General features: G+C 37.1%; 1 protein-coding gene across 2 annotated transcripts; it reads left to right on the top strand.

The window, feature by feature from the left end:
- The first annotated feature begins 3269 nt into the window (after nucleotides 1-3269).
- LOC128630093 (uncharacterized) lies at nucleotides 3270-6716 on the top strand. 2 transcript variants are annotated; one of them, XM_053678656.1, is made up of 6 exons: nucleotides 3270-3767; nucleotides 3925-4046; nucleotides 4505-4621; nucleotides 5031-5085; nucleotides 5322-5526; nucleotides 5811-6716. In XM_053678656.1, the coding sequence occupies exons 2-6, from the start codon at nucleotides 3994-3996 to the stop codon at nucleotides 6125-6127; spliced, it is 747 nt and encodes a 248-aa protein (XP_053534631.1). In that variant the 5' UTR covers nucleotides 3270-3767; nucleotides 3925-3993; the 3' UTR covers nucleotides 6128-6716. The 2 variants fall into 2 exon arrangements, with proteins under 2 accessions (XP_053534631.1, XP_053534632.1); XM_053678657.1 differs by lacking the exon at nucleotides 3270-3767 and having other exon boundaries at nucleotides 3811-4046; nucleotides 5322-6716.
- The last annotated feature ends 6422 nt before the right edge of the window (nucleotides 6717-13138 follow it).

The raw sequence follows: 13138 nt of genomic DNA on the forward strand, positions 1-13138 counted from the left end.
AGATTTTTTAAAATACTTGAAATCAGTTTGATACTTGAAATCAGAGTTTCAAGTAAAAGAAAAAGCATGGGCCTCTGTGAATTCTCCATTTTTTGCTTAACTAGAAAGATACCAACTTTAGACAATTTACAAGAGCACTCAAAGATTAAAAAGAAAATAGCCAATTGAGGAAGCAATTTACCATTCACCACTTAATAATCAGACTTTAACTGTGCACATCAAATTATATGAAGTGCATCATATAACAAATATATCATTCATTGTGCCAAAATAAAGGCACAGCTTAGAGAGATTTCTCATTACCTTCTTTGACATAGATCAGAAAGTCCTCTCTTTGACCCTTTAAACTCTGAGCTGTCCACTTGGTGTATCACTAAATGATTATTTAGTTTATTTAAAAGGCAAATGTTCTTCAAATGCAAATAAGTTTGACTCAAACTACAGTCCTCAGCAAAGTTTTAAAAATTATGAAGCAAAAACCTTCCATTTACATTTTATACATACATAAATATATACATATATAATATAGGTATAGGTTTTATCCAGCGAGATAATTGATTTATGAATCAATCAATGTCTGATTCATAAAAACTGTTGTACAAATGTGTGACGCAAAATCAAAAATGTCAGGCTAAAACTGATGTGATGGATCATCCAGCATTCCCTTTAGTCATCTGATGATGCATTTATTATAGATTCTCCTTCAAACATTGTTTAATTGACTTTCAGAGTTAAGAGCTTTTCATTTTTGGCAATGAGACACAGAATCATTACTGTGACAAAACATTAATAACTTCTCCATTTGAACTGTTAAAATGTGCAGATTCATTGTATTTCAATATGAAACTGTTCTCAAAAAATAATATTAGACACCAGGATAATATTCATTAATAATAGCACCTAATATTCATTAGCATTGAATTTATTAAAACACTGTGCTATTCTATCACACACCTTTGAATCATGTTAATTTAAATACTATAGTTATAGTACCTGTCAGTGCCAACATCCCCCAAGATTTCATAATGTAATGGGTTTACATTAATACTACATGAATTGATCACGCTCACTTTATATAATTCAATCTTGTAATTAGAAACTTGTGTAAATTAAGCTTAGCATAATCAGTGAAATCATGTTTTGATGAGAAATTTAATATTTCTTTGTAAACTATAAATCACATTTTTTCTCAAATCTAGTCTACAGCATGTTCCATGTTTTGTTGAAACATTGTAATTGTAAAGCGACACTGGTTATGAGTAAGGAGCTATATAAATTACATAAATTACACATATTATTATTATCATTATTATTATTATTATTATTATTATTATTATTATCATTATTGTTGTTGTTGTTGTTGTTGTGGTTATTATTATTATTATTATTATTATTATTATTATTATTATTATTATTATTATTATTAATAATAATAATAATAATAATAATAATAATAATAATGTATTTATTTATTTATTATATATTTTAACTGTTGAAGCATATGTAATTAAATGGTGATTTCAGTGGTGGTCACACTGTATACACTGCCTTGAATCCAATTTCAGGTGTTTTGGAGTTCTTAATGATCTGTTTTAGGAAAAATTGTATTTTTAATACATTTTGCATTAGGCTACTCAAAGCAGCTGGAGTGCCGATCTTATTTGCTTTTGCAGGATGTGTTTGAAAAAGAACTTAACTAATTCATGTGGCAGCTGCGCAATGCATAAAATCATGCAGATACAGGTAAGTATTTCAGTAAGCTTCAGTTAATATTCACACAAACATCAGAATCTCAGTGATCTCAGTGATGATGGTATGAATGTTGGTGCCAGACGAGCTGGTTTGAGAATTTTAGAGGCTGATCTGGGATTTTCACAGACAGCAATCTCTTGAGTTTACACAGAATGGTGGAGAAAAACAAACACCTTGTTGATGAGAGAGGACAGAGGAGAATGGACAGACTGGTTCGAGCTGACAGGAAGGTTATGGTTAGAAGTGAATGAATGTGCTGCTCCTCTCTGCCCCTCACTGAACAGAGTAGCCGCAGAGAGAGGCGTGTCCCCGGGGGAAAGCAGGACCTCACACTCACCGGGCAGTACTGGCCATTCTCTTCTACAGAAAGTAGCTAAGGTTTGTCTAAAAAGTCGCTAGATATGACGCTAGGAGCTTTTTTGAAAATGTTGAAGGAGGGTCTGCAGTGGGGAGTCCTATTTTGAGTGAAAGGATTGTATTCATGTTCTATAGAAAATAAACCCTTTAAAGTTATTTAGTGATTTCGTATTTATTGACTTTTTATCATTCAAGCAATTTTAAGCCTTTATCTCTGTAATGTTCTTCCCTATTTGTGGATATTCTCGAGTGAAATAGACGAGGCCACCTAGGGAACACATGAAGTTATGTAGGAGCAGTGATGAGAATGAAATGACTAATAAGATTAGAAAGACATTAATAATGTTACTATTAGCAGTACATTTGTGTACTGTATTATGATAACTATACTGCTATGTACATGATATAATGTTAATGTGTTAATATGTTTTAAATGTGTTTGTGTGCTGTCCTTATACTGTGTTTAGGTCAGTCTCCCGGCGTGCGCGCACAGACATATATAGTCAAATCGGAGGAGTGAGTCATAAGATCTGTTATGACGTCACGTTCAGAGTTCTATAAGTTTCCTGATGGTACGCTTGACGGTTGTTCCCTTTATGACTCCGCGAATGTCGAGGTTTTTAAACGTTGTGGTATCTGAGCAGGCGTCTGTATTCATTTGAACGGAGTAGTATTTAATCATTGGTCTATCTAACCTTTTCATGTGGTTAGTTTCTTTGTTTGTTCATCTGTGTTTAAGAATGGACATTGAAATAATATATCCAGATATGTGTACAGCTGCTGTGTGACAATGTAAACTTAAAAAAAAAAAAAAAAAACATTTCCATGTCTAGAGAAGAGGGTGCGTTCTTTAAAAATTAAATCATAATGATGATGCTGTTAAACAGTTCAGAAGCTCCGTGTATTGAACTCGATACGTGAAAACTAGACAATGCACAGTAATAACGCTGATGAGCTGCGTCAGTGTAAAATAGCCCAAACCTACCTTCTGTTTCAGGCGGCATTGTGCTGGATGGAGCTCGACTGCCCTCGTGTGTCCAAACTCAGGAACGGCAGTTTCCCTGAAGAGGTATTCGGTTCCAAGTTTGTGGTAGTTAGCCAAGAAATATTACATGATTACTATTACTCTCTCTCCCCTTATTTAAACCCGTTAACGACAATTATTGTATACATTACCTTTATTTTTGTAATCTTCTTCCCTATTTGTGGATATTCTCGAGTGAAATAGATGAGGCCACGTAGGGAACACATGAAGTTACCTAGGAGCAGAGTCTAAAATATCTTTTTGAGGGACCTCAAACTATTATCATTTGCTATACTATTAATCATTACGTTAAGTACATCTTATTCGTATATGGAAAGTACTTAATGAAGATAATATACTTTATTTTTTTATGTAACCATTCAAGTATTTGTTGAAATGCTTTTGTTACCAGATCTCTTTTACCAGACTTTTAATTCTGTTCTCCGTATTTGCAGCGTTTTCAGGCTTTTACTTTCAGTATTTGCAGGCCTCAGCTCCATGGATCAGAAAGCTGTCTGATCCATGTCTATTACCCTATCTCAGTACCCCTCCCCCTCTGCAGAATAAACAGGTAGACAGTGAACGTGAAAGTCAGAATCTTCATTTAATACACCATTTCAGGAGTAAAAACACAGTGAGTATCTACATCTAAAGCTATAATATATAAACACTATATGTACACTAGATGCAGAAGAGTTTCGTGGGTTTGTACTGAAGTTTGAATGTACACAGGTTGTTTTATGACTTGATACCGTGACTATTTCCTGTAAGTGAACTCTGTGCTGATACAGGGTTTGATTTAACACACCGATGTTGGAGTGAAGTAAACGTGTGTCCTGCTGTAATATGAAGAAGGAGACATGACCTCCAACATGAGTGTGTCTGGAAAACAGGACTTAAAGATAGACGAGAGGTGAGTTACTTTTCCATTCACCAGCAATAAACACACACCGTCTCATGGAACAGATCTGTATCTCTAAACACTCACTAGTTAACAGAGGAACTAGACTTTGGTTTAAGGTGTTTAATAGCAGTGAATATATCACTGATCTGATATAAGTACAGTTTAGAGAAATCATTCACTGAGAGAAGAGTAAAAAGGACTGTGTAATGTGGAGGTTAAGAGCAGTGTAGCTTTGAGTCAGTGAACTCTACAGGCTTTAAGACCCAGCTGAGTCAGTTATCTGTGACTGGGACTGCTGACATCAGTGTAATTCCTGAGGTATGAGGCGTGTCTCCTGTTTGAATAAGTGTGCAGACTGGAGCTGAATTAAAAAGATGGAATTATTGGTGTTTAATGATGAACACATTGTGTAACAGTGCTGAGACAGCAGAGTATTAATTATTGCTGATATTTCTGTTTAATTCTAGAATGATGGAGGGAAAGAGATCAGACTCACCAGAACCCAGCTGTGTGTCCATGAAGAGTGACTGGTCAATGGATCATCCATTTGACTTCAGAGACAGAGCCAATTCTCCTGATGTGAGGTCAGAACAGTGAGGTGTTTTACAGCAGTGTTCCACCTGATCAAACTCACTGGTCTCATTCTGAAGCCCTTCATGATCTTTATCAGGTGTTGAAGCAGTAAAACACTAAACTGTGCAGTGCTGCAGCTCTCAGACTGGCAGTGAGGAAAACTGCTTTAAAAGTTCAGTTCAGCCTGCAGTCCCTGAGCTGGAGGGTCTGTGGTGCTACACAACAACATTTACACCTGGACATTAATGACTAGATCACTATTTTATTCATAAACATGTTAGTGTCAGTGAGAAATCCTGAAATCAGTGTATTGTGTTAAGAGGATAGTGTTATATATCTGTCTCTGTATGTATTAGTGTGTGTTGTGCAGCTATGAATACATATAGTCTATATCACATCATGTGTTTTATTTCTTCACAGACCACAACAGAAGACATCAAACCTCAGCAGAAATCAGCTGGACTCCATATTCAAGGTGTGTGTCTTTTTAATGTGTGTAACTTGTGTGTGAGCAGGTTGCAGGTTTTTTTTATTTAAGATCATGACAATTTACTGATTTATTGATGTGCAGCAGCATTATGGGTAATCAGACAGAATTTCAGCTGTAACTGTGGTAATAGAAAAAGACTTTTATTCTTTTCATAAAATAAAAGCATCTCTCAGTGTGTAACATTATAATATTTAGATGTGTTCCTGTGTGTTTCTAACCAGGAGCTGGAACACAAAGTCATCACTCTGATAAAGAATGAGCTGAAGAGGTTTAGGAAGCTCCTGAGTCCAGATTACCCAGCATGCACTGAGAGGGAGGTGGAGGATGAGGAGGATCTGCACAGTGTCAGAGACAGAGCGCTGAAGATCACACTGCACGTCCTGAAGAACATGAACCACACAGATCTCGCTAACACACTGCACAACAGTAAGAGCTCTGAGTCATGGCTTTATTCCGTCAGGTTCACTTCAGAGAGAGGAAATAGTTTTAGATAGGAACACTTTTAGTTTGAAGTTCGAGTTTAGTATCATGTACATCTGCTGCTTTTCTGTTCTGTTCGTGGTCCAGCTTGTGGTGACTCTGTACAATGGTCCTGTTCCTTCAGGAATATTTACTACATGAATCAGGAATGAACAGCAGCATTAGAATTTTACATTTAATCCTGTGTTCAGTGATTTTACATTTAAACATGTTATTACTTTGTTTATTAGAGTCTGTGGCCTCTGTGTATCAGACAAGTGGGAGGAAAGATTCTTCCTGTGCAAGGTGCTGCTCTCACTTCTTTCAGCATAGCTCCTGGTCTCAGAACAGGTTTAGTTCATCGTTGCTGGTGTTGTGTAGAGGATGTTATATTGTGAAAGTCACAACTATCCCCGCTCAAGGTCTTGTGAAATATTTGACCTTGTTTGTGACTATATTCACCGTGATGCTTTCAGCAGTTACTACATTAGTGTCCTTAATTTTTTACTATTTAAACATTGTTTTAAAGTTTATTACAGGCTCAATGAATGTTCTTCCCCTTCACTAGAAGATAAAGGCCCGGTTTCACAGACAGGGTATACATTAAGCCAGGATTAGGCCTTCGATCAATTAGGACATTTCAGTAGCTTTTATAAACGTGTCTTAGAAAAATATATTTCTGGTGCACATCCTGAGATAAAACAATGGCACTGACGTGTTTTAAGATCCGTCCGTGCAAGTAGCTTTCAGTTAAAACAGCTCAGACATACATTTTAGTCTGGGACTAGGCTTGGGCCTTGTCTGTGAAACCAGGGGAAAAAAGAAGAAGGGTGTGCTTTATTATGTTCTCTGCAGAATATGACAGAAGAAATGTGACCCACACCTATAACTATAAAAAGCAGATAGAATTGCAGTTAGCATGAAACCTCAAATGTGTAGCTGGGCTGGAAATGTATTTTTGTATGCATGTATATATTTTTTTTCTATTACAGATGAACAAGCAAACAGATTTAAAGGCTGTTGTGAATGATGGGTTACAGAAATGTCTTCCTGTGTTTATTATTATTTGAAGTTATATATTCTGATTTGTAAGCAAGATTATGAAGTCTCCTTTTGCTAATCATTTTACAGCATTATTAAAAAGTCCATGTACACAATGTTTATCCCGAGTGCCTTTTTGATGTATTTTATTATCCTGCACAAAGCAAAAACACAATCTGAGTGTAGATGCCCCTCGTAAATATTAATATAGTAAGAGCAAATGGACAAGTGAAGGGGCAGCAATTGCCTTAGGCCCCGAGCTAGCAAGGGCCCCCAAAATGCTGCATAAACTTATAGTTAAGAAAGTTTTATTTTTACTTTTTGCTAATTAATTATGTTTTTTCTAAAAATGCCATCAGAATGCTTACTTCATGAGTGGCGTATTGGACTGGGTGTGGTGGTCCGCTCTGGGCCAGAAAGTCCAGGGCCACTTTTTGGCCCTGTACACGTCTGATTATTGCTGTTAATGCTAAATAACATAAGCTGAAATTTTAAATATTGATGTTAAAACACTGAAATGTGGGCCCCATCCCTATATTTTGTCTAGGATTCGACAAATCACTAAATCTGTCCTTGTGCTAGCCACTACACCACCACATAGGACACAAGTTTTATTTTATACATTTAAAAAATATATATTTTATTTTTAAAAAAAATTGTATGAGTTGCATTTTTAAGCTATAATATTTGTGATTTTATGTGAAACTATTATAAACAGGTGTCACTCAAGTGAATTAAATGATGTAGATAATGACTGAATCCTACTCTATGGACCCTTAGTCTCTGTATAAGAGGATTTCACTGGGGATGAAGTAATAGATTTAAACTCTATGTAGAGCGCTCTCTCGTGGCTCCACCCACCACGCAACCAATCATATTCCAACCAAATCATATTATCCTACCTGATAATATACCTGGCGTCCATGGGTGTGGCTAACCGCGTCGGTCTGTTAAAGGTAGCAGGTTGTACTTGGCGAGCGGGTTACTCACTGAGGACTGGTGATTGGTGTAATGGAAGCCGTCTCTGAACCGCATTTAATGACGGAGAACTACAGAAGTGGAGAGAAAACGCAGCACTGAGCAACTTGTAGACTTCACACCCGACTGTAGGTGGCTAGGTGAACGCGTTTGGCCTTATTTATTCGCTAAGCTGTTAGCTGTTAGCTCTGCGGCTGTTTTATTATAAAGTACTAACCTGAGTTACTAACAGTGTGTCATGGAACTACTGAAAGACAATATGCATACCTCTAAATTTTAAACGTTTTAAACAAGAACAACCCAGTCCCACCTGCCCCCATCATCCTGTGTGACTCCCCAGTCGATACTGTGCACTCCTTCCGCTTCCTGGGAACTATCATCGCCCAGGACCTCAAGTGGGAGCTGAACATCAGGTCTCTCATTAAAAAAATCAGAGTGTACTTCTTGTGGCAACTGAAGTTCAACCTACCAAAGACAATTATGGTGCACTTCTACACCTCCATCATCAGTGTGGTGAGTCCATACTCACCTCCTCAATCACCATCTAGTACACTGCTGCCACTGAAAAAGGACAAGGACAGACTGCAGCATGTCATTCGCTCTGCTGAGAAGGTCATTGGCTGCAATCTGCCACCCCTTCATTATCTGTGCACTTCCAGGACAATGAAGCGGGCAGTTACGATTATGGCTGACCCCTCTCACGCTGGACACAAACTTTTCCAGACACTCCCCTCTGGCAATAGGCTGCAGTCCATCAAGTCCAAAAACCCACGCCACAAAAACAGTTTCTTCCCATCGACAACTGGCTTCATTAACAACACTGAAGACCCACCATGGTCTCTTATCCGCCTCCATGAACATTTACACATCACATTAACGAACAACCCCACATTGTTGTTTCATATGCGTTACATGAACACACAACTCAGACTGCTGTGTTCAACACATACTGTACTAATGTACAGTTAATGTCTTTATTTTTATTTTCCTAAAACTTCCAAAACATAACTTCCTAACTCGCTCTTATTAATATTATATTACTTCTTGTATGTACTGTTATTGTTAAGCACCAGTACACCAAGACCAAGTCCTTGTACATGTAAACCCACCGTACTTGACAATAAATCTGATTCTGATTCCCAACAAACATCACTGCAAAAGACCGTGCAAAACTATGTCATGCACTTACAAATTACACCAATTCAAGTAGGTTTCCACAAAAAAGTACAATAAACTCCACAAGTTGCATCGCACATTTTGAGATCACGCATTTATGGCTGCAAAAATCAGAAAAAAACTGGAAATCCTGTAGGGACTGATATTGAATCTTGCTACTTTGCATTTCATGGAATTTCAGAGTAATGAGGTCTAAAGCTGACATCCAAAATGTGTTTTAAAACATGTTCTGTAATGTGTTCTCCACAGTAAACACCTTACTCAACATTCTTTCCCACGAGTACATGCAGGCACGTATCCATCATGGAGCTTCCGGGAAGTGTGATCATCATTCCCCAGGATACCATGACTGGTGTAGTTAAAGGCAGCAGAGTGCAGCAGCACCATGTCATTGAAAGTTGGAAAGGCCTTTACCTCTACAAACAGTTCGTCACTCAGTGTGAGAAAGAGGTGGCTGCATCGACAAAGTGCACCGAGGCTCGGGTGCTAGTCAGGCATGGAGTTTATGGAAACATGCTAACTTTATACCTTAACAGCAGCGCACCCCTCACTCACGTACTCCAGTTTTAATCGAAGGTTCACATTTCAAATTCCTGTTGGAATCTTTCTGACCATGTTCATGTACAGTTTGTATAAGATTTAGTTCCACTTATTCCTAAAGATTATTGTGAAATGTTTAACAGAGGTACAGTATATTTTGAGATGTTTACATAACCTTTGAAAATAAATTATTGGTTTTAACTTTGCTTTCTGTTTCTGTTGTAGATTTTTAGCTTATTTATTAAATGATCTGGCAGACAGAAAATGGGAGTGAGAAACTTTTGGTAGGTTTAGTATTGAGCCATAAGTTTAAAAAAAAATAATAATGTTGCAGTGGCACGAAGCTCAGTAGAATTTTCTGCCATAAGTTTAATTACCCCAAAGTTCTATGATTTTGCTGTAGCAGTGCCATTGATTTGGGACATCCATCCATCCAGCCATCCATTTTCTGTACCGCGTATCCTACACAGGGTCGTGGGGGAGCGTGGAGCCTATCCCAGGGGACTTGGGGCACAAGACAGGGGACAGCCCTGGATAGGGTGCCAACCTGTTGCAGGGCACAATTGCACACACACTCACACACATTCACACACTACGGATCATTTGGAAATGCCAATCATCCTACAACACATGTCTTTGAATTGGGGAGGAAACCACATCACCGGAAGGAAACCCCCGAAGCATGGGGAGAGCATGCAAACTAAATGCATATGATAGTTGTTGTTATTATTATTGTTGTTGTTGTTGTTATTATTATTATTATTATTATTATTATTATTATTATTATGAGGATCCCGTTGTGTGCTGGAGAGGCTTTTCCAGCCTGTCTCTCTACCACACCTTAAAGCATCTTAACATCACAGGACAACAAATAAAAAGAACTATCAGGAACACCACAGAGGCTGCTGAGAGAGCTTCAAGAAGGCTCTGGAGGGTGATCAGCAATTTGGACATAGGCCAGGTCCAGGGAGTCTTAGGATTAAAGACCCGAAACACCCAGTGGCTCCAGGTTCCATTAATAATGTGTCCAAAAGCACATTGCAAGATATATGAAAAAAACATGAAAATATTAATAATAAAAATTCATTCATTAATTCCATAAAAATCAGAAAAGTTGTCTGGACTAGAAAAAACATGCACAATGACCATCCAAGCTGTTTTTTATTTTATTTTTATTTTATTAATTACATTATTTTTGCAGACCCAGCAGATACAGTCAGGTTCATAAATATTTGGAAATTGGCAAAGTTATTGTTTTTAAAAATATATATTTTTACCACAGTATATTGGAGTGGAAATAAAATAATATCCATATTCATTCTTTCATTCCAACTCCAATATACTGTGTTCGACAGCTAAAATAATAACTTTGTCAAGTAACGAAGAGGAAACATTAGCATTGTCTGTACACCAAAAAAAAAGAGAACCTCTATGTTATGTTAGTATCAGGGTACTGGTATTGCACCTCCCTATAGTCCACCTCCACTGTATTAAAGGTCATTTTAGATCTATAGAAAACTAGCAACTATAGAAAATATAGTAGTTTAAAAAAACAACACCCTACTACACACTCGTCTCCTCATGCTGCAAGTGCACACTGGTTTTGGCCTAGTAGGGCGAGTAAGGGAAATTGAACACAGGTTATTGGGAAAAAATAAAATGTAAAGCAAGGCAATGTTCCTAAGCATACCTCCAAAGTTGTAACAAAATGGCTTAAAGACAACAAAGTAAATCTTCTCGAGTGGCCATCAGAAACACCCTGACCTGACTCCCAAAGAAAATTTGTGGACTGAAGTGAAAAAGCATGTCTGAGCAATGAGGCTCTCGAAACAGTTCTGTCTGGAGGAATGAGCACAAATTACAGCAAATCATGAGAAGCTTGTGGAAGGCTACCCCAAGTTCAATCAATGAACAGGCAATACCACTAAACACTAACAAAGTGTATGTAATTAATAATCTGTCATGTACATATGTTTATAGTTGAATCATTTTCAGACATGGGTTGGTAATTCTAGACAACATGGTTCAGGTTAATTGGGAAAGACTGGAAATACAGTAAGTGAAGAAAGGAAAAGTGAAGGGATTTACAGGAAGAGATGCATGAAACACCTCACACCTATGGTTAAATGATGGGTTGGTGGTTAAATGATGGACTGATGGATTTTATCTGTATTAAATAGTATTAAATAGTATTAAATTGTATTAAATAGTGTTTTTATGAAACATCATAATAAGCAGGGAAATGAGGTAGACTGGGAAATATAGAAGTTGCCTACTACTTATTTGTGGAGGCGGGGTTTGGTTGAACACCAGTTTGTGAATGGAGGGCAGAGCCGGGGGGAAAGGTGAGTGGTAAGGATCTACACCTGTGCAGGATTTTGTAACAGGTGTTCTATGTTTCAATGAGCAGGATAAAAGGGGGAGAGAGAGGACAGCCACAGGAGACCCACGTGTCTAGATCCTTGCATAGTGAAATAAAGTTCCTGAAAAGAGACATAAATAAAGAACTGATTTTTGAGCCTGCCCCATCTCCTCATTTTTGGTCCACCCATATGCAGAGATTTTTACTTAGTGTACTGTGTTCATGTAACCATAGAGATTAAAGCTGTTTATTTTTAAATCCACATTCATACCCAATCTTTTATAGAATTCACTGTAAACAGATTATGTTAAAACACACACACACACAATTAGAAAACATCATTAAAAGGTAAGTAGCATTTATAATTTATTTCTTGCCATACCAGCATACCATAGAATAAAAAAAAGTAAAATAAATTATTAAACAAAACCAGCATGAATTCATAAAATAAATAAAACTCTGCATATTCAGTATTAGGCCTATTAAGTAATGTTCTATATTTCTCAGTTCACCTTATTCCACTGCTTCTTACAATGTTTCATAAAAACACGCACTGTAATGCACAGAAAATCCATCAGTGCATCATTTAACCATGCAGCCATTATATCCTTTTACTTTTCCTCTCCACTTATTGTATTTTATGACTGACAATTAACCTGAGCCATGCTGTCTAGAATGATCAAACCTTCTGGTAATTTCCAAACCAAACTAATGTTCTCCCTCTTTTGTTACAGTAGCACACCTTATACAGTAGCTTGTACTGATATTTTAACTAGAACACCACCATGAGAGAATTACTATTAACTTTATGACTTTAGCAACACTCAGTTCAAAAGTTTGGAGTCACTCAGAAATTGCCTTGCTTTTGAATGAAAATCACAATTTTTAAAATAACATTGATCAGAAATACAGTCATTATTATAACTGGATTTTTAAGGGAATATCTACGTAGGCATGGAAAGGCCCATTTTCACCAACCAGCAACTCCTGTGTTCCTGTGGCACATTGTGTTGCTAATCTGACATTATCATGTTAAAAAGTTCATTCATCATTAGAAAACCCTTGTGCAATGATGTTAGCAAAGCTGAAAACCGTTGTGCTGTTTAAGAAAGCCATACAACTGGCCTTCTTTGGGCTACTTGAGAACCTGGAGCATCAGCATTTGTGGGTTTGATTACAGTCACAAAATGGCCAGAAAGAAACAGCTTTCTTCAGAAACTCATCAGTCTATTGTTGTTTTGAGAAATGAAGGCTGTTCCATGTCAGAAATAGACAAGAAACTGAATATATCTTACAAAGGTGTGTAATAATCTCTTCACAGAACATGACATGAATGAAGTTGTTACTTCTATCATGCAGTTCCACTGCAGTGGCTTAGTAGGTGGCTTTGTACTCAACCTATTTGCATTAAAGGAATTAGAAATCATTTTATATTAACAATATTTTCCCCTTCACATATTGAAGCCATGGATTTCTAATAAT

This window comes from Ictalurus punctatus, unplaced genomic scaffold, assembly GCF_001660625.3.
Source record: "Ictalurus punctatus breed USDA103 unplaced genomic scaffold, Coco_2.0 Super-Scaffold_100046, whole genome shotgun sequence".
Lineage (NCBI taxonomy): Eukaryota > Metazoa > Chordata > Actinopteri > Siluriformes > Ictaluridae > Ictalurus > Ictalurus punctatus.